Here is a 21787-nt window from a genome sequence, read left to right as displayed (position 1 = left end):
GCTAATTTGCACAGGAGGAATGAGGGGGCTGCAGCTCTGGCAGGCTTCAAGCTCTCCCCTGTTGCCATAGCACTGCTGGCTGAGGAAGAAGAGCGGGGGCTGGCAGGCTGCCTTCTGGAGGGAATCTCCTCAGATCTCGCTTCTCCTCGGGAAGGACTCCACGGCATCCCGTCCTCCTGGTTGCAAGGACATCCCAAAGGGACTGATAGCACGGGAACCAAGAGGGGGTGGTGGGGAATTCCCCCTCAGAAATAACCAAAGCTTTTCCACATCTCAATCCCTGCACCCTCCCTCCACCCTACTATGCCCTACGCAGAGACAGAGATGTCAGCCTTTGGAGAAGGTGGGGAAGTTCTCTCGTGGTCACAGAGTGAGTTAGCCTGAACTAAGCTAAATCCAGACTCTTTTAAAACAGAAATGTGCAACAGGCCAGGAAAAGCAAGGCAAAAGTCTTCCTGTTCTTTTCACATCTAACATTCTCCACAACAAAATAAACTTATCAACTGCTCCCTACCTACTTTTAATGTTCAGTGATGGTTTGGCGACAATTCTTTTCAAAGACAGGGAAAAGCAGGCAGAGATGCAGAAACTGATTTCTACTTCGCTGCTACAAACAGTGGAGTGAGCACAACTCGTTGGCCAGCTGTGTGACCAGAAGGCAGCTGGGAAGGGAAGTTAGCCCAGTAAAACATACGCATGCACCACCATGTCACTGGGTAACAGAGACCCGCTTCATCACCTTTCAGCCTCGCGATTATTTATTGCTCTAACGCTTGCCAAGGCGCTGCTCTCTAGGGCTGTCTCTAGAGGTATACCGGACTAACAGTTCAGAGGGAATGCCGCTCTAAAAAAGGAAAGTCCACCTCTTGCTAGTGCTGTGACCTGGAATATGTTTGTTTACATAGCTATACCTGAAAATAACTCAGGCTCCTAGAGACAGACTCTCGGCGCCCGTGGAAAGACAGCCGGCCAGTGCCACATTACAGGCATCCTAGCACTAAATTCACGGCGATGATTATGGATCAGACTGATCGTAAAATAGACCTCCACAATGATATACGGGCCCGTTTAACCATGTCCAAAGAAACAGGCATTCCTGAGGACGGTTGCTAAGAGCAACGTGCCATAAGCACCACCTTTAGACCAGATGGAAGCAGAAAAAAAGTGCTGCTAGGAATTCAGAGATTGGTAACAGCCTGGTGACTTTTTAATCATTACTCACCTTCCCCTTCATATAAAACTGCATGCGGGGGTGCTGATTTAAATTAAAATAGATACAAACCAAGGCATTCTTCCCAGGCAAAGGCCAGAGATTTCTGTGCCCCACAGAAATGGATGCAGCGGCTGCCACAGTTTATCGCGGACACCAGGAATGCGGGAGATCCGCTCTTCCTCCGTCCACTCGTGCTGTCGGCAGGCACAGGGGTTGCTGCTTGTCTGGGGGAGCAATTGTCAGCCTGTCCCTTCCTGGCCGCCCCCTGCCGAGGCTCGCCCGCGGTACCCAGGCGACCAGGAGGATGCTGATGCGGGGCTCCCATCGTATTTCGCCCCAGACTATCACCGAAGGACATCCCCGGCCGCACAGACCCCTTCGGACCTGATTTCCGAACTTTCCGTCCTGCCCTTCCTCACTGCAAAACTTCTGTATGGGATGCAGCGCCTGGAATTTTTGCCTCGCTTGCTTAAACACACGAACACGCGCGCTTGCACAGGCAGAGCTCTTAAGGTTAGTGTCCTGGTCCAGCTGGGATAGCCTTTAAACTCTAAACCCTCTCTATTCTTGAAATGTCATTCTGATCTGCCTTTTTTTTTCCCTGGGAGAGGGAGGAACTCCTACAACTTTCCTCGCATAGGAAAGCTGTGCTTTTGAAAGGTACCGCAAAAGCTCTTCCCCGAGCACCGCTCAAGACATAAATCATCTCTTCTCTAACCCTAAATGCCACTCAAGTGTCAAGCAAACAGACGGATACTTCAAGGGAGATCAGCCCAAAGGTCTCAAATCACTGTGTTACGCCCGCACGGGATCGGCTCGGGGGGGAGGAATCAGAGGCGGGCGGCCGAAACTTAACTACTTGACAGGTTTTCAACTGATCAATCACCATATTAGCCATGCTTTCCTCTACTATGGAAACAATAAAGCAAAACAATGGAAACAATTACAAGGAAGCCACACAAGCTGAGCAGAGCCTTAGGCAACCACGTTTGCCAGTCTTTTTTCTATTGTTATTATAATTATCATCACCATCGTGCCGTTACTACGGCTACAATGAGCAGCAGAGATAGAGAAAAAAAAATCACACAGCAATTCATCCCTCCGGATGCAAATAAAGAGGGACTTCGCTGCCCGACTCCGGTAGCACGTCCCAGCTCTCCCCCAGCATCCCCTTCTGAGTCAATCCTCCGCATATCACATTCAGGCTTAAATACACAATGAAAAAAGTGTCGGGAAATCTTACCAAATCTTAATACATGTGTGGTTCCTTGAGAATATCCAATCCACAGTAAGCAAAGAAGGAGTCTAATGGTGCATCTGAAGACTGAATTAGTTACAATATGGGAAATAATCTTCATGATGTTTCTATGCACACACGCGCTGCCTTACTTCCCCCTTCTAAGCCGTCAGGTTTCCCGGTAGGGTGAGAATGAGGATACGTAAACTGATGGCCCTCAGACACGATCACGGCATGGTCACAGAGAGAGCAGAGTCTACGCTTCCCAAACCCATTAGCAATCCCTGCATGTTCTTCATTCACTGCGCCAAGGAGCAACCTTCAACTGCAAGGAATGGTGGGACATCCATGTTAGTCGGGGGAGAATCCTTGAGAAATCCAAACACACACAGTGTCCAGCCGAGTAAACCTGGGAGGCGAGAAAGGAGGAAAATCAATAGGTAATCCAGCTCGAGAGATCGCTGAGGTACCGCCACATAGCGAGCGCCCGCCGTTTCACTGGCGAAGCTTTTGCCGTGCTCCCATTCTACTGCACTGCTGCACAGCTTCTGACGCGAAGCCAAGATTAAGTGAGAGAAATTGAGATAGCTCTTCTCTGCTTAAGGCTGCCTGCCAGACAGCCTTCCCAATTTCTATTATGCAACCGATCTGATCGCCCAGCTTTGTCGGAGAAAAAAAAAAAAAAAAAAAACAGCTCGGTTATATTTACATGCTTCTTATTGTTATTAGTTATTCAGTTGTTCTGAACAATAGCTATAAGGGGCGGGGGAGGGGGGAGCGGGGGGGGGGGGAGTGCTGCTAGAAAGGAGAAGGGAATCGGTTGTGTGAAAATCAGTTTCTGTATTTCAATAGCTGACTGCTTGGGTCGAGATCACTTAGCTTTAGAGTTGTGAAAGAGAAGGCTGACAACTAAGTCATGCAGGTTATCAGAGTAACGTTCAGGTTTGGGAAAGAAAAAAAAATGACAATCATTAACTGTTACTAATTTTAATGCATGAAGTAGGATAAATGCTATGGCTTGTGTACTGACTGTCCCTAGGAACTTGCTCCGGACTCAGTGATAACGGAGCACCAGGCTGCTTTTGCAAGGTAACAGGAACCGGCAGCGCTAGGACAACCTTGTTGAATACACAGACTTGTTTCGCTAAACTTGCTTGAAATTGCAGTGTTGTTGCAGGATTTACTAGTTTATGATTTTCACTTTATTCTGCCACTCTCTTTTATTTTGCACTCTGCTTTCCTTTCACTCTAGTATTATGGAAATGTTGCTGTTCCTCCCTGTACTATGATCTACGTAGTTTGTCATTTTCCTATCCTCAGTAAGAACAACAGCATTTCCCAATTTGATAATGGAATACTGAGTTTATATATGGAAATGCAGCCACAGATTTTTGGTTTTTGACCAGGTATTACAAAGAGGATAAACCCATTCTGTGGACTACTTTAGATTTTCCTTGGAAATACAATTAATTGTGTGTCTGCATCCACTGAAATACATTAAGCCAGGACTGCCAGACTTTGCAATCTAAGTCAGGATTTGCTGAACCTGCTTGAGCTTTACTACAAACACTGAAATATAATTCCTGTATTTCCCATCAGGAGAATGATTTTTTTTTTCTACATTCCGCCTACAGACCTCTTTTGTCTCCTTTATCTCCCTCCTTTGCTTTTCATTAATAAAGAAAATATCACTGGGAGACTTTCCCCACAGAAATATACAGAAAAAACATAGAATAAACCTGACTTTACAGAAGTAAATACCAATGATGCCAAGCTAATGAGAACACTGTGAAATCTATCAGAAGCAGAGCATGGCAGAGATGAGTTACAGTTTATTCTTAATTAACATCTCTGTGTTGTAGACTTGTAAATAAGTAACAGCAACATTAGGATTATAACTTGTAGTGCTTATGCTCTGTACCCCTAGAAGTGTTAGCAATTCTCAGTAACTTTTTTATCATTTTGCCTTACTGATTTCCTCTGCACACTTTTACTTAAAACACTGTAAAATGCTGATGAAAAGAAATGTACAGCCTGCGAGAGGATTATTAAACATCATTGATTTTTTTTTTTTTCCTTAAGATGGAGGTATAACTGCAGTGTCAAAAATAAGTATCATGAATGGCTAGTTCTGCAGTCTAGCAGGGAATTCAATCAGACGATTTGACTATTGGAGCACTTTAAAAAGATCACCTAGTGTTAAAAGCAAGGATATCTAGCGACTCCTTCAGTTCACACTTAGAATATCTCCCAGTAAAAAATGCAGAGAGATGCTTTTTCTTCTATTTACTATTTCATTTATTCTCTTCTACTCGTTTCTATTTTTTCATAGTCCAAGGAGAAATAAAACCAATCCACGTGAACACTGTGAAAGTTCATTGTCTCCCTCCCTGGTGTTGCTGAAATAAAGGATATGATTTAGATACGTTTTTAATTGTGAATGCTCAGGTGCAGCTTGCAGTCTAACAGGATTTATTTATTTATTTATTTCATTTTGTTATGGTGAGAAGTTTTGAAAATATAATATTCGGCGTCAGGTTTAGCACATTAAACAATACATAAACTTTGGTCAAAGTGACTCTTGTTACCAGTTTGATTTTCTAAAGTCTCTTGGAAAAAAAAATACAGCTACCTGTAATCTCAGCCCAACAGAGCACCTAACTCACGGAGGCGTTTAGAACTGGAATCATAAAACAACTTGTGGTTAATTCCTGTTACTATTAAACACTCAGCAGCCCACGCTGCAGCCCCTGGTCTGACGCCTGAGGATCACACCGAGTTTCCTTTCCCCCGCGCCAGCCCCCGCCGCCGGCAGCGGCCTCAGCACCGCGGACAGCGCCCGGAGCCGCCCCGGGCGGCCCCTCAAGCACCGCGGACAGCGCTCCCGGCCGCCCCCGCCGCTTCAGGTGTCAAAACGCCTGGGGGTTTTTCACCCTTTCCAGTCATTTCACAGTGCGGAAAGGAAATTAAAATCTGTTATCGGCTTCTTTAAATATATATCTATTATGTCCTCTATTATGTTAGCTAGCCAGCTATTTTATGGCATCTTATGGGTTCAGAAGAAGTACCTATGTTCTCCTTATCTACTAGCAGACATCGCCTAATGCTCTGTATTAACATTCCTCCCCCTTCTTTCAAACCCTAACTCCCACCTTGAAGAAAATTCGTAGTTAACCCAGAAATATTTTCTCAAGAATACGAGTCCCTTACATAAAAAAAATAAATCTTACAAGATATCAGATGTTTAGAACTCACTAAGTATTTGGTGACTGAAGACAATTAATAGACTATATAATTGACTAAAGCCTCAGTCTTCCCCACCCTAGACTCCTTTTCTGTTATTTGGACTTTAGCTCCACTTCTTCATGAAAAAGAAAAGAATACCTTCTTGCATCCTGCAGACTGATTTCAACACAAAAATAGGTAAATATCCTCAGTGCCTTCAATATTTCTTTCCCTGTGAGATGTACAATTCAAAGTCTGGAAATCCCTAACAAAATGTCATGGTAGATAAGCTGGTCTTCTGTTTTGGGATCTTGTCATCACTGTTACACAGCTCTTTTCATATTAAAGTCTGTACGAAACTGCCCTCTACACTTCAGTGATCATCAGCTGGGAAATCTACAATTCCTTGGATATATGTTTTGATTTGTTTGGTCACCTATTGTAGACATATTGGTAACACATCTCCAATACACAAGGACATCTTTAATACACAGGACTCTGTTCAAGTGTAGCTGATAAGAAAAATAGTAATCCAGCTATAGACAGGGAAAGAAGAAAAGACAGCCTGAGGCCTTACATCTTTTCTGGGTAATAAAAACCTACTACAGTTTTAGGTGTGTGTCAAGTATAAATGGTGTACATTATGTACATAATGTTTCTTTTGGAAAGGGGAGATATGTGATTCTGATTACCTTACTATATCAGGAGCTTTTCCCATCAGATCTAATTTTTATGTGCTGTTATCATTATAAAAGTTAACCCAGTTCCAGATAGCTGCCACCTACTGGGGTGTATAGTTTTATCATATTACTTTAGAAAGGAATGAGCTTTTATTTTCAGGTCATAGTTGTGCCTCTAAGAACAGATAGTGAGGTTTTTATATAATGTAATCTACTACTTTGACCTCTCACAACAGCAGCTGCTATAAATTTAATGTATGTACAACATATGGTCCCCCAAATGTTTCTTGGACATTTTTCGGCAAGTCCTTGCAAACGTTTCAGATTCACATGCCACCACAGTCCTCCTGCTGTTGCAGTCTGGTGTGAGGAGAGCCACAGCTTACTGCAACAGCTGACCAGCATTTCTAGATCTCTAGAATCAAGTAATGCAGCTCTGCTGACAAAGCAGTAACACAGTTCTCCCTTCTAAAACGTTTGCCAAAGTATTCAAATGAATGTTGATATTATCATTTAAAACAAATTGCGGCCCACTGGCATTTCACTCTCACCAGCTATAAAAAAGAACCCGTAAGTCCTTCTCTGTTTGTTATTATCTCGGTCCAAATTTACAACCAAGTTTCTGCTGTGCCAATGATTAATGACATTTTAAGATGGTAATTAATTTTTAGCTAGTGGAAAGACTTGTATTCTAATTAATGAAGTGAGTGTGCAATGGACTTTCTTGTTCAGGCACTTTTGAGTATCACAGCAATGCACTTTCCTAGCAAGTTTTAAGCAGCAAAAACAAATACTTTTGACATGATCTACAGATCAGCCTTTGGTTCCTCCAGCTTCCTTTGGGATTGGGGAAGCTGTGCAAGATTTTTGGAGGAAAATGATGATGCTTTATGCTTTTCCTGCTGTATTCCCCCAAAAGTTTCTAAGGAGAATGTGAAGAGAGGTTTCCATTACAATCTATTCATTCTTTCTCAGTGCATGCAAAGCTCTTGCTGTCATGCCTGCACTCCGTAGGCAGGAATGTTTCTTGCTTTCCAGAGAGTGTCAGCGCCCTGGCTACTTTAGTGATGGATGCTCACCCAAAGAATGCTGATTTTGTTCAGAAATAAATTACAGGGCTGCCGATAAGCTGAAAGGGGGACTGTCTGCGCCGTACGGTGGGGGCCGGGTAGGGGCAAGAGGAGACCTTACGGAAGTAGAGATTGTTGTCCACCCACAACTCTAGCGAAGTTAGAGCCCGGTTGTCACCTCCGCTCCCCCATGAGAGCGGGGGGCACATCCTCAATGCAGCCAGTTCGGCCTCCCTGAGCCCGGCTTGGGAGCAACGCTCCGGCTGTGGGAGGGAGTTCCGGGCTACCGGGAGGGCACCGGGCGAGGGGCATCGGGGGGCTGCGCTGCCCTGGCCTCTTGCTCCCTCTTCCCACACCTCCACTTTCAGCGTGGGGCCAGCGGCGGCTCTGACGATGCGGAGCAGCGATGGAAGGAAGACAGGAAGCCGACAGGTCTGTTTTCCCCACAGTGAGGGACAGACCCGGGCAGAAATAGCGCTCGGGTCGGCCAGCTCAACGCCCGCCTTTGCCCTGAGACACCTGGCCAAGAGCCATCGTGGTGTGCAGCTCTCGGCACAACGCGGCCACGGTGCATTCCTCGCCACCCCCGGCCCCCCGCAGCCCCTCACTGGCATGCAACCCCTCCGGCTGTGGCGGCCAGCCGGAGACCCCGGGACATCCTCCTACCTTGAGTTGCGGGAGGGGAATCGGGGAGGGAGAGGAAGGCGGAGGCGGGGGAGGAAGGGCGGTGGCAGGACGCCGGGGACAGCCCGGGCTGCGGTGCAGCCGGCGTCCGGGCACCACTGACGGCGGCGGCAAGCGGGGAGGGAGGGAAGGAGGGAGCGAGGGAGGAGGGAGAGCGAGAAGGAGGGAGGGAGGGAGGGAGGGAAGAAGGGAGGGAGGGAAGGGAGGAAGGAGGGAGATCCGCCTCCCTTCGGGAGCGCTGTTCAGCGCCCTTTAAAGGAGCAGAAACCTGCTTTCTCTACTGCCGCCACTGCCATCTCCCCACACTGGCAAGTCTCGCCGGTGCCTGCCGGCCATCGGTGGGCGCAGGGTTCCCTCCCGGGCCATCGCCCGAAGAGCCCGAACTCGCCGGACAGCGACTATTCACGGCGTTGAAAGTCCAAGCTCCTAACTGGGGTCCCCGAGCCCGTTTTGTAAACGCGGAGAAAGTGGGAGTTGTGTCCTGCGCTTGTGAAACAGCTTCAAAGACCCCTGCCCGTCCCCATTTTTCCCCGTGGATGCGGGGGTGAGTGGGTGCTCCTATCTCAGCCTGCGGGGGAGCTAGAAAAAGCTTCGGCTGCTTCCCGACTTGTTCTCATGCTGAAACCCGCCTGTCCCCGCTCCTTCCTTGAATTAGAGGGTACCAAACTCGGGCACTTCCCCGGGCTGGAAGAGGATCCAGGGAGTGGGCGACCATATCTGCCTCAACCGCCCTCCCCTCCCCCCGCCCCCGACTCGCTCCTAAGCGTCAACGCTGCGGGAGGGGGGCTGTGGTAAAAGGACCAAGGCCTCCCTGGTGAATTGGGGTGGGAAATGTGTCGTCCGCCCCGCCTTGCGGGAGCGCCTCCCTCGCCCAGCCGCACTCGCCCCCGCAGCGCCACAGGCGTCTCTTCGCCTCTTGTGAGCTTCTCCCGATTTTGTTTCGTGACTCGGACATGCCTTGAAGAGCTGCAGGATTTCCCCTGCGCCTCCCCCTCCACAGTGCAGCCTTCTCGAGGTCTGACCTCCAGGCAGATGTGATGAGCAATTTGACAGGAAAATCCCTGTCTCCTCGTCGTTCCCTGACGGAAAATTCCCGTCCCGGATCCGCCGGGGGAGCGCAGCCCGTACCCCACAAAGGATGCTCAGGCGTTGCCCCACTTCATCTACCCAAGCCACAAAGCACTTATCAGAGGCGGGAGGGGAGGACTCAAAAAGCGCTGAAGAGATGGGATTGGAGCGGGTGGGGGTGGGTGACTGAAAAGCTCCTATAATTAAACAAACAGCAGAGTTGTTGTGCGAAGTAAATAAATAGTCAATGATCCCATTGTGGAGCCGAGCGCAGGCGGCACAGACTGCGACGGGCTCGCAGCGATTGGGCTCCGGCCGCTGTGACTTGCAGCTTAATCGGTCCCACAGCATATCCCTTAATTACTTGCAGCACACTTCCATGGCCGACAAAAAACTCATTAGTCAGTTCATTTGCCTGAAGCGGTAATGGAGATAACTCTTGTTAAAAGCAAACGCACTGCTAAAGCAAAGCGCTTCATGCCACCCAGGGCGGTGAAGGGAGCTGGGCAGGAGGTTGCTTCTCCAGAACTCCAGGACTAAGCGGACCGCGGGTGGAAAACTGAGTGGAAGAACGTCGTGGAAAGCTGAGTTCTGCGCGATCCTGCAGGAGGGAAAGGAGTCGCGGGGATCGCCTCAAGAGCAACCAAGTCATCTCCACGATCTCCGGGGAAAGCAAGGCAGGTTAACGCTGCAAGATCAGCCATATGATGGGAAGTGTGTGAGGTCGGATGATCAAACGTTTGTGCAAGCACTGATTCGGTGATTTTATCCCTTTTTCTTTATCACTGACTGCTTTTGCATTGTTACTTACTATCCAGAGTTTTCTGACCAGAGAACAAACAGAGAGCGAGTCAAACATAAAAATACATGAGTCAAAGCTGTCACTCTAGGATGGCAGAAAGGAAGGCAAGGGGAAGAAAAGGGGTATGGTTCTAACATTGCAGATGGATTGTGTAATACCCTCATGTATTCACTTCAACTCAACTACATTGATTTAGAGCCTTTTCCCTTGTTGCCTGGGTTACATTTTTGTCCAGACATGAAATTCTCAGTGCTTTCCTTAGCCAACAACAGTTTACCAAGAATTAGGTCCTCTCTGACAAGAAAGAGTTTCCCAGTGCCACCAGTGCTGTTGTCTTCTTATTGTTATCTATTGTTCAGGGTATTTAGGGACTTTGCATATGTCTCATTAGTACTCAAATGAAGAATATTGGAGCAGGAATGTTGGATGAACAAGCCTAAGACCACACTGCAAGTCAGGGACATAATGGGAAGACAGTCTGTGATTGTAATTTCTCAAGTGTTGACTATTGCAAAACTCCTTCATTTCAATACTGACAGAACTTCTCATGTTTCTTCCCAGTTACACTGAAGGAACTTTGAACTTTATCAGTATTGACCACTAGAAAGAAACAGGAAAGTACAGATTCAGTTTGTCAGTGTTCAAAATGAGATGTACCAGAGAATTTGCTACACAAGATTCTGGACTGTAACAAGAAAACACAAAGTAAAACAAAACAAAACAACAAACAAAAACAAAAACAAAGAAAACAAAAACAAAACCCAAAACCTCATAACCTCCCCAAGCTACCCCCCAAGCTTCTTGCTTGCTTCTGTTTTATTGTTGACTATTTTAATTGCGATTTATAAACTTATCAAATAAGAATATATATGTCAAATTTACACCATTCATTTAAAATAATTTTTATATATGCCAATAAGAATTTAACCCCAGTAAAAGTAAACACATCTGCAAAGATCTTTGTGAGAATAGGTTTTGGGTTTTTTTGGCTTTCTCAGCAATATTTTTAAACATATTAAATTAAATTATCTGGGTTTATTACATTCCCATTAGGTGCATTTACACCTCAAAGTTAGGAGTAATGTGAACTTGTAGCCTAATTCCTTTAAGCCTTCCAAAATGAAATTACCAAAGGATGACAGATTCATCCTTTCCCCACAGAAATCTATCACTAGTACCCAGTAAATCTGAATAATTTATACTTTTTTTCTTTCCTGCTTTGTCTTTCCATTTAAGTCAGCTATTATAACATACACACTGACAGAATTTAAGATCTTTCAAAAGAGTTTCCATCAAATGTTTTTTTTATAATGCCAGATCTACAAAGACCCCAAACCAACCAAAATAACAATATTTTAGGGATTCTGTATGCTGTGGCTTAACAGCCCTAAACAGATTCTGTCCAATTTAATGACCCAAATCTGAGTACTGACATTTGTTCAAGATGTGTGGTTCACAGCTTGTGCCCTGCCACAGAAAACACTGAAGCAAATCTTCGGGACTTCAGATTGCAGACAACTGACTTTCATTCTTTCTGCCAGCCATTGTTTTAATTTCTTTACCCTCTTGCAATTGTGAACAATACTGTGTGGCCTTTCAGGAAATCTGTCTCCTATTGTTAGGACATAAAGATTTTTGGTACATCTCATGGGCAAAGAAAGAATTATCCTCCCAAATGTTGCCTTTTCACAGCTTTTAATGGTGACCTTGTATACTCATATTCTTGGTCAAACTGGCTGCATGTAGCAAGCCATGTCCCTTCAAACTGAAGAATGAGTCAAACAGGATGGAATAAAAACAAAAAATCTGTCTAAAACAAATCCCTTTTCTTTTATTATCCACTTGAGGGAGACAATGAGCCATAGGTTATATCCATGTCAGTTTGATGAATCACATACAAAACTGATGAGGAATTTGTAGCCATTGTGTGTTATTCATGTGTTACTGTTAATTTTAAAAGTCCTGATCTGTGTAACATAGTAGGCGTGATGTTTCTCATAGTGCTGCATCGATCTGTACAGCAGTTTTCTTCTCTTTCCTTCTTTCCTAACAAGATGGGATCATCCAATGACTCTCACTAATAAGAATGTCTAGACTTTTTCAAGATGATATTCCATAACTCTAGAATTAATATCTCACATTTGGACTACCTTACCTGATTCAAGACTTACATTTGACTCACTTTATGATTGAAGAGATATACGTAAGTGTATTACATTACTAAGAGGGCAAAACTAGACACTACCAGAAGCCATAAAAGAATAAAGCTTAACTTCTGTCTGAATGCTTTTGGACATACATACATGGCTAGGAAGTTTTATTTTATTTGGTGCCAGTCATGACCCATTGTACAATATTCTCCAACAGACTGCCATATTTAATCCTCCCAGATAGACTTTCATGGCTTAGCTGTTGTCATTGTTAGAAAATATTCTGATTGCCTCAAACAGCCTTATGGCAATTGACAATCATCACTCTTACCTGCAAAGGACATAAAGACGAGTTTTTATTCCTCTCTAGAACCATCTTCTGAACAATTGAAAAAATATTATGCAGGAAGCTAAATGTCACTCCTTTCTTGAAGAAGGCCAAGAAGGAGGACACAGGAAGCTCCAGACTGGTCAGCTTCATCTCAGTTCCTGCAAAAGTGATAGAGCAGCTAATAATGAAAACCGTTTCCAGGCACATCAAGGACAGTAAAATCATTAGAAGGGGTCAGCATAGATTCACCTAGGGAAAGTCATGTTTGACCAAATTGATACATTTTTAAAATTACATGACCAGCTTGGTGGATGAGGGGAGAGCAGTGGATATTGCCTACTGCACTGTTTCTTATAAGAGTCTCATAAAGAAGTTGATGTATAGGCCAGATGAGCAGATGGTGAGGTGGGTGGAAAACTGGCTGAATGACCAGGCCCAGAAGATGATGATCAGTAGCATGAAATCTAGTGGGAGGCCAGTAAATTGCAATGTACACCAGGGGTCATTACTCCAAACACATAATTCCACATCTTCATTAACGATGTGGATGATGGGGCAGAGTGAGCCTTCATCCAGTTTGCCAATTACACCAAACTGGGAGGACCACCAGAGGATAGTGCTGCCATCCAGAAGGATGCTGACATCAGCAGCATCCATGGAGGAGTGGCCTGACAGGAATCACATGAAGCTCAAAACCAGCAAGGGCAGGGTCCTGCACCTGGGAATGAACAATCCTCAATTTGCAGTTGATTAGCTGCAACACTGCTTAGCTGCCCTGGGATCCTGGTGGACATGCAGTTAAACTTGAGCTAACAATGTACCATCATGGAAAAGGCTGATGGTATCCTGGGCTGGATTAAGTGAAGTGCTGCTAGCATGTTGAGGGAGGTGATTCTTACCCTCCAGTTAGCACCGATGAGACCACGCCCGAAGTAATGTGTCCAGTTCTGGGCTCCCAGGTACAATAGACACATGAACAAACTGGAAAACATCCAACAAAAGGAGATGATGAAGGGACTGAAGGATCTGCCACAGAAGAAGGGCTGAGAACTCTGAAACTGGTTTGCCTGGAGATGTCACAGGGAGAAACTTATAAACGTATGTAAACATCTTAAGGGAGAGTGCAAAGAAGGTGGATCTAAGCTCTATTCAGTGGTGCCCAGGGACAAGATCAGAGACAAAAGGCACCAACTGAAACACAGGATGTTCACTCTGAACATCAGCAAACTTTTTTACCGTGAGCATAAGCAAACATCAGCACAGGTAGTCCAGTGAGTGAATGGAGTCTCCCACCTGGAAGGTATCCACCTCTCTAGACATGGTCCCAGGCAAAGAGCTGTAGGTAGCCTTACTTGACTGGGGAAAGAGTTAGGCTAGAAGACTTTCAGAGGTCCCTTCCAGTCTCAACCATTCTTTTTGATTGTCTTGTGTCTCCCCTAGTCCACTCTATTCTTGATGATTTCTAAGTATCTCAAAACTGCTTTTGCCAGTGTTGGTCCATATCACTGGATTACAGGGAACAGAACTGTATATAGTACAGAAAATACTACAACAAAAGCAGTGGGTGGAAGGAAGGACTACTATTACTGCTTTCAGGTTCCCATCTTGTCCAGAAATCCCAATCCTTTGCAACAGCATGATATTGTAGTTTCATATTTGCTGTGTCACAATGATATTTATGTCCTTTTCTTCTACCCCTGATTAGTTGTTTCCTCATTTGCACTTCCTGAACTACTCATTTACAATGTAGAAAATTGTGCTTGTATAATATAATTCTTATTTTTTTCCAGAACACTACTTTGATTTATTGAGACACATTCTAAATTCTGGGCCTAACCAGAAACATTTCTTCAGTTGCTCCTATATAGCCTTCATCAAACATTTAAATGAGGCAGACAAGTCATTAGTATTTGCAATAGTAAATATGCAATAGCAGCCTAGTAGGTCATAAAGAATTCTAGAGAAGTCTTTTTTTTTCTTCTTCTCTCCTTGAGGTTCAACAGCATACCAAAAAACTGTTTTGCACCAACTTCTACATTCCATTTTGCTTACGCAAGTGTCATGTCTTGTTCAGGTTTATTCTTAGAAACTCTATAGTCTTGTTTATGAATACTAATATATTTTATCAAGTGTCTTATCCTTGTGCTTTGTTCTTTGAGCCCAATAGAATTTTCCCTTCCCCCCTTAAAAAATATAAATAGGAATATGTAGTTATCAATTTAATGGATTTGTGTGTCTCTAGCTTTTTACAAATCTAGTGCTAATTTAGATGCATGGATGAAAAATATTAATAGATTGACCAATAAAGCCCTCTGGCTATAAATGAAGCTTTGAAAAAAAAAATAAAGGCGAAACCTAAGTGGAGCAAATTAAATGATTGGGACCTAGTTTTGCATCTAAACTTAGAAGCAGTCATAATGGGTACAAAATTAAATAATTTAAGGAACCCCAACAAAACCCAACAACACAGCAACACCACCAGTGAATTTTTACAAGCACAATACTTAAACATTGCAACACAGAAAAACACAAAAGCAACACAGAAACACCACCAGTGAATTTTTACAAGCACAATACTTAAACATCTATGAGCAAAATTCCTGGTCTATGTCCTAAACAAGAACTGGATACACCACCTGATAATAGAGCCTTAAAAAGGCCTATGGTTGATAATAAAAGTAAGACTATAATTTAATTAATGGGGAATGGAAGTTTCTCTAGTATGAGATAATGCCTAACAGATAGGCAACCTTGAACTGTAAATATGGAAGAGGGCATTCTAATAATGGGAAGAAACTTCAATTTAACATTGCAGCCAAATTTTTACTCAAATAAGATTTAAACTTCAGCAATAAGAAAAGAATGAAATGGATCTATCATCATTGTGCTTTTTTAATGTCTCACTCAGTATATATCACATAAATAATTAATATTAATCGTGCATCAATGAGCTGTAACAGTTTTTGTACAGGTGTATTGTTACACTGCCAGTATATTGGCAATTTCACCCAAACTCTCCATACATGGGGAACTTTGTGCTTGTTGATCACATCTACAATATTACAAGACAACTGATTTCCAAGTGTCTGAGTTATTTATTCATTGTGAATCTAGAGAAATAATTTTCAAGGGGGAATATCATAGCAGGGGACGTAGGTACTAGGTTGTTCAAAATGCCTAATCTTAAAGTGATAATATAAATAGGATTCATAGGTGATATTTTTGTGGTTAATATACAGATGAGAATAGACTTTGATTCTCAAATATGCACCCATTCAAACCAAGTAATCTATTATATAGTCTGATGAATTATAATTAATCTTATTTATTTTCCTGGGATTTAGAAATTGACACAAATCCACCATCAAGATTCAGATATATGGCACTGCATAGCCCATATTAGTTGTGGTGACAGCCACATAGCAACCAAGGTGTCAGTATTAGCTACTCATTAGGACAACTGGTAGAATGTACTCCATTGACTTCAGACTCAACATAAGAATTAAAGTGTACTAGTGTGTAGAAAATTACAACATCCGTGCAGCGTCTAAATCTCTTTGAGGTTTTGGAAAGTGAATTTCACCCAAAGCAAGCCTATGCTTCTAATCTACCTTGAAATTATTTTAGTTAGACTATATAAAATATATTTGGTCCATTTCAGAGGAAGAAAGGAAAGGAAATTGCTCCACTATTCAAACCTAAGCAGTTTATCAGATATGGAAAGCAATTTCTAGTATGTGAAAATACCCCCTGGGGCACATTCCTCTACAATATGCATCTTAAGTAGATAGGAAGTCACATACCATGGCATTATATTATAAAATAGAATAATGACCTACTTTAGCAGTGATAACCATAAGTGAAGTAATGGGGCCACAAAAATATATAAAAACAAACACCTTTATTAATTATTTCTAATTCATTTTTATAGAATCACAAAATTGTTTATGTTCTAAGAGACTTCTAAGATCATGGACTGGACTTCACCAGCTCAATTGCCCTTCTTTAGACGTGCTCTGGCACGTCAATGTCCTTCTTGTAGTGAGGGGCCCAAAATTGAACACAGATTTCAAGGGGCAGCCACACCAGTGCCTAGTACAGGTGGCCAATCACTGTCCTACACCTGCTGGCCACTCTATTTCTTATACGAGCCAGGATGCCATTGACCTTCTTGGCCATCTGGGCATGCCGCTGGTTGTCAGTCATCTGACTGTCAACCAACACCTCCAGTTTCTTTTCCTCTGGCTCACTTTCCAGGCAAGACTTTCTCTGCTCCAGGCCTTTACCCCTACATGGAGTTGTTGTGACTGAAATGTAGGATCTGGCACTTCTTGTGGAACCTCATACAATTGGCCTTGGCCCATTGATCCAGCCTTCTTATTGTCTATCAGATCAACACTCCCAGCTTAATGCCATCCACAAACTTACTGAGGGAGCACTCAATCCTCTCATCCAGATCATTGATAAAGACATTAAACAGGACTGGCACCAACACTGACCTTTGTGGAATATCACTCGTAACTGTCCCTCAGCTGGATTTAACGCCATTCACCACTATGTTCTGAGCCAGTCATTGAGCCATATTACCCAATGAAAAGTACACCTGTCCACACCATGAGCAGCCAGTTTCTCCAGCAGAATACTGTGGGAAACCATACCAAAATTCATGGCCTTTCCTGACCCTTAAGCACCTTGTTGGAGAAGGAAACCAAGTTAGTCAAGCAGGATCTGCCGTTACTAAACCTATGCTGTCTGTCCCAGATCTCCTGGTTGTCCTGCATGTGTCTTATGATGGCCTTCAAGACAATCTGCTCCATGACCTTCCTTGGCACCAAGGTCATATTGACAGGCCTGTAGTTCTCTGAATCCTCCTTCTGACTGTTTTTGTATGCGATCACCACATTTGCTAATTTGTAATCAAGTGGGACATCCCTGGTCAGGCAGGACTTATGGTAAATGATGGAGTGTCTTAGTGAGCTCTTCCCCAAGCTCCCTCAGTACCCTTGCTTGGATGTCATCTGGTTCCATAAATTAGTGCATGTCTAAGTGACAGAGCAGGTTGGTGACCATTTCATCTTGATTTATGGCAGCTTCATTCTTCTCTTCATCAGTAACTTCCAGCCTAGGGGGCTGGGTACTCAGGTAACTCTATTAAAGACTGAGACAAAAAAAGACCTCAGTCTTTTCCTTATCCTTTGTCCTTCTGCATCTGGTAAACAATGGAGATTCTCTTTAGCTCTCTTTCTGTTAATTATGTACTTGAAAAAAAAAAAAAATTGTTGTCTTTTACAGTAGTAGACAGATTAGGCTTTAGATGGGCTTTGGCCCTTCTAATTTTTCCCCTGCATAACCTCACAACATCCTTATAGTTCTTCTGAGTGATCTGCCCCTTTCCCCAAAGGCATTACACTTCTTTTTTAACCCTGTGTACCAGCCAAAGCTTTCTGTTCAGCTAGGCTGGTCTTCTTTTCCAAAAACTCATCTTTTGGCCCATGTGGATGGCCTGCTCTTGTTTCTCTAGGATTTCCTTCTTAAAGCATATCCAGCCTTCCTGTACTCTTTTGTCCTTCAGAACTGCCTTCCAAGGAACTCTTACAACCAGTCTTCTAAAGAGGCCAAAGTCTGCCCTCCAGAGGTCAAGGTAGCAGTTCTGATGATCCACCTGTTTAGTTCTTGAAGAATCACAAACTTCATATTTTTGATTGCTGTACCCAAGACAATCTTTGTCACATCAGCCACCAGTCATTCTCTCTTTACAAATAGCAAGTCCAGTGGACACCTCCCATAGTTGGCTCACTTATCGAATATTTTTACATTTTAAGCCTTTTTTTAGAACTTTGTGTTCTAATTTCTTTGCTACCATTCACTTGCTGGGGACAAAAGTCAGCTTCTGGGAGAGCAGCTTAAGCATTGTAGTCAGCACAATTTGAATATTTAGTCAAATACCTTGTCAAATTAGGATCTGACTTAGAGAAGCCATTTAATGATGTGCAAGGACTCCCTTCTCTGGAGACTGTGCTAGCACCTATATGCAAACTAAGAAATGAAGATCACATTTCAGAGATGAGAACTGCTTAATGGTCCAGGTTTGGACAGCCACAAAAATAATCTTTATAGCTTAATCACAAGATATGGTTGAAATACATTTTGCAGGAGAATCTCCTAGAAGGGAAACGGACAAAGAAGGACTTCTTTCATTATTTGAAATTGCTGAAACTAGAATTTTGAAGTCACTGACAGAACAAAAAAGGTGGTTGGACATATTATTCTGAGAGAAAGTTCAGGATAAGCAGGAGAGGATGAAAGCAATGCTGTAAACAGCAGAACCTGGACCTGAAACTGAAAATTAGGAAGTATAAGAGAAATCTAAAAGCTGTTCCAGAATTGACAGTTTGCTGGCTGGGAGGAACTTAAGAACAGTATTAGAAGGGAAATAAAATATTCTAAATTTCTTGAAAGCTACAACAAGATATTGTTGGGACAAGCTGTTGGGACAGCTGCCAGGAGTGAAACCTTTCTGAGGATGTTAAGAACCACACAAGCTATCTCTGGATAATTTAGGGGAGTTTGGTTCTCCTTAACACTTCTCTTAGCGCAACAGGAGTGTATGTGCATGGTTCTCATGCACATACACTCCTTGTATAATGCAAAACATCTCTATGAAGTCATTTTAAACTATCATTCTGGAATCTGTAGAATTAGCATTTTACTCCAAACTTCACATGTTTCTATGTCTATAAATGATGAACATTGAGGTCTTGAAAACACAGAGGATCAGACTTAATAGTCCAGTAAGTCAAATTCTGTCTAAAGAGAAGCTGAGAAACTTTCCAACTTCCTAGGTGTCCTATAAAAAAAAAAAAAAACCAAAAAAAACCCAAAAAAAAAAAACCCAACAGCAAAAAGAAAAACAGTGTCTCTCCACCTTAAATGCTTAACTTTTTACTGCTAATAGATAAGAGGCATTACTCCAGTATCTTTTGATACAAAAGAGCAGAGATACATCTTCTTTTCTAAACACAGCATTCCCTTTTAGAAGCAGTTCAGGAAGAATATCTAAATCAAATGCAAATTCCTATCACAACAGGATGACTTTATAATGAACAGTAGAAGAAGGAGACAAGCATATCATATCAAGACTTAATTTAAAGTCAATGCTTTGCTGGTTTTGTTTCTTCTCTCAGACTTGACATGAATCCAAGAAGGAAGAACTAGCATTAATGATAGTCTGATCTTTCATGTTTTATTAACAAGTCTTTTACAACTGGAAAACAAACAACAACAAAAAAAAGCCAGGGAAAATTCTAAAAATCACTGAGGAGGGGATAGAGTCAAAGCACAAAAAAAAATCAAGTGAAGGCTAGCTTTTACTAACAATAATTTCTTATACATTTCATGGCAATTTAAATAGCTGGAACACATGAACAAATGCAGCAAATCTGAGTTTTCCATTTATAACCAGAGATGGGAACATTTCCACAAATGATAAGAATATTTTCATGTAACTCCCTACATTTTACAGTAGATAGCACTCTGAGTCAGATAAAATAAATAAAGTTCAGAATTTTGAACAGCAGGTTTTACCACAGGTCCCACAGGCAAAAGAATGGAACCAATGGACTTCTCTGTAGCAGGTGAGAAGTGGTGTAAAAGGTGTCTTTGAACAGTCTAAGCAGTTGGTTTATAACACCCAAAGGAGCAGAACAAACTTGGGTTGAATCATTTAGATGATATTTGACCTGCCCTGTCTGTTACCAAAAAAAACAATAACTGATATTGATGTTATTTACTCTTTCGTTTGTAACAGACCTTGAAGGCAGTATTACCTGCTGTTAACTGCCAGTTTGGGAAATAGGTATTTCAAAATTTAATTACTTTTCCCCTTTATTTTTACTTTAGGAAAGCCATAAATAAATTTCTTCAAGAAAATAAGAATTTCAAGTATTTCCAGTTGTAGCCATTCAGAACCCAAAAATACTTTTAAGACTATAAATGCCACTAAATGCTAATATTCTCCCTCACACAAATCAGTTGTAAAACAACCTCCCCTCTACCGGGGAAGGTATCATTCATCCCCTCTGATGGGTCATAACTGGCTCAGATGTGAAAACTCCCTCCAGGGAAGTACTGGAACATTCACACATAGGCCTGAGGGTATTCATCCCTTCTTACTGATTCAGTCACACTGATGTGAAAGGCAGCTTCATGTCTTAGAAGGTGTCCTAAAACATCAAAGACTCCCAAAATGCCCCCAGACTAATTTCTAGGGATTTCCATCAGAGGATTGTGATAGCCCTATTCAATTGAAAAATCGGAAAAATAGTAACAATGATACAGCAGAAGTACAGACTTCCCAAAGTAAAAAATATGGTAAAAGTCTATATTGATGCTATTCATGATCCCTCATTGGACTCTGAAAACCCCCCAAACTACTTATCTTAGTTATTAAAGGAAACAAGTTTTTATCAAGTTCATAATCATTAAACCAGAAGAATTTGGTCTTGTTCTGCACTTCCATCAGAACATTATGGTCCAGAATTTACAAACAAATTATTTCAATCAACATTACCTAACTGTCTTCACTTTGGCATAGACATGGTGTTATTTTCACTTCATTGGCCAAAAATCCATGAACTTAGGAAGCAAAAGATATTTTTTTTTCCCCAAAATTTGTCCTTAGTTGCAGATTGTTTTTGCTTTTAATTTGTATTTTTAATTTTCCTGGCACACATTTGATTGTCTAGGTGTGTACTCCTTTCTGTAAGTATGTGTTTGGCACTTAATATCTCACTCCTTGGCTTTTAAATGCTAAAGATGCTGATTGTGAATAAATTTTCCTAAGGGAAAAGAAATAAATCCACTCTAAACTAATTCCATGTCTTCTTTAAAATTTATCCCTAAATCTCAGGAGATAAATTGCTAATATATTAGTCCAGAAACAGTTTGATTAAATGGAGGTTTTATCTTATTCTGTGAGATAGTAATAAGGAAGTAATAAGAAATAAGTAATAAATTTTGCTAACACATCTGGGGCTGGGTCATCACCAAGGACAGATGAATGAAAGTTACCAATTTTCCATAATGAGAGCTGTGAAACTTTGATGTGTGTGTTTGAAAAAAAAATGCCATCTAGAAATGAAGAAATTTCACTGACACTGACAGGCCCAATGCAGCTGAGAGTTTAGGGGGAGACATTTTTCATCAAATTTATTAATATTTTAAAAGGTGTGCATCCAACTTTTTTTTTTCTGATTTGCATTTCTGTTGAAATTCTAATATTCAATATACCCTGTGAATCTTCAACCACTTTGAGGGTGGGAGAGAGAA

General features: G+C 42.3%; 2 protein-coding genes across 5 annotated transcripts in view; one reads left to right on the top strand and one right to left on the bottom strand.

Annotated features, from left to right (window-relative positions):
* Positions 1-8274, bottom strand: part of GRIK2 (glutamate ionotropic receptor kainate type subunit 2) — a 354225-nt gene extending 345951 nt beyond the window's left edge. For 2 of the 4 annotated variants that reach the window (XM_068184149.1, XM_068184151.1), the window contains exons 1-2: positions 8092-8271; positions 2457-2859 (exon numbers count right to left, since the gene is read on the bottom strand). In XM_068184149.1, coding sequence (XP_068040250.1) covers positions 2457-2571 — 115 coding nt within the window. In that variant the 5' untranslated portion in view covers positions 2572-2859; positions 8092-8271. Of the gene's footprint in view, positions 1-2456; positions 2860-8091 lie in introns of all 4 variants that reach the window. The other 2 variants (XM_068184153.1, XM_068184150.1) reach the window with 2 other exon arrangements.
* On the top strand, positions 802-2491 carry LOC137470605 (uncharacterized). The gene is made up of 2 exons (XM_068184154.1): positions 802-1726; positions 1822-2491. The coding sequence occupies exons 1-2, from the start codon at positions 1373-1375 to the stop codon at positions 1912-1914; spliced, it is 447 nt and encodes a 148-aa protein (XP_068040255.1). The 5' UTR covers positions 802-1372; the 3' UTR covers positions 1915-2491.
* Positions 8275-21787: the final 13513 nt, after the last annotated feature.

Source organism: Anomalospiza imberbis, chromosome 3 (assembly GCF_031753505.1).
Source record: "Anomalospiza imberbis isolate Cuckoo-Finch-1a 21T00152 chromosome 3, ASM3175350v1, whole genome shotgun sequence".
NCBI lineage: Eukaryota > Metazoa > Chordata > Aves > Passeriformes > Viduidae > Anomalospiza > Anomalospiza imberbis.
The sequence above is the reverse complement of the archived record's forward strand: the minus strand, read 5'-3'. Positions and strand labels throughout refer to the sequence as shown.

Coding starts and splice junctions, on each gene's coding strand:
- LOC137470605 (XM_068184154.1), top strand. CDS start 1,373: ATGCGGGAGATCCGCTCTTCCTCCGTCCACTCGTGCTGTCGGCAGGCA. Junction 1,727..1,821: donor GCACAGGCAGAGCTCTTAAG/GTTAGTGTCCTG, acceptor TTTCCCTGGGAG/AGGGAGGAACTCCTACAACT.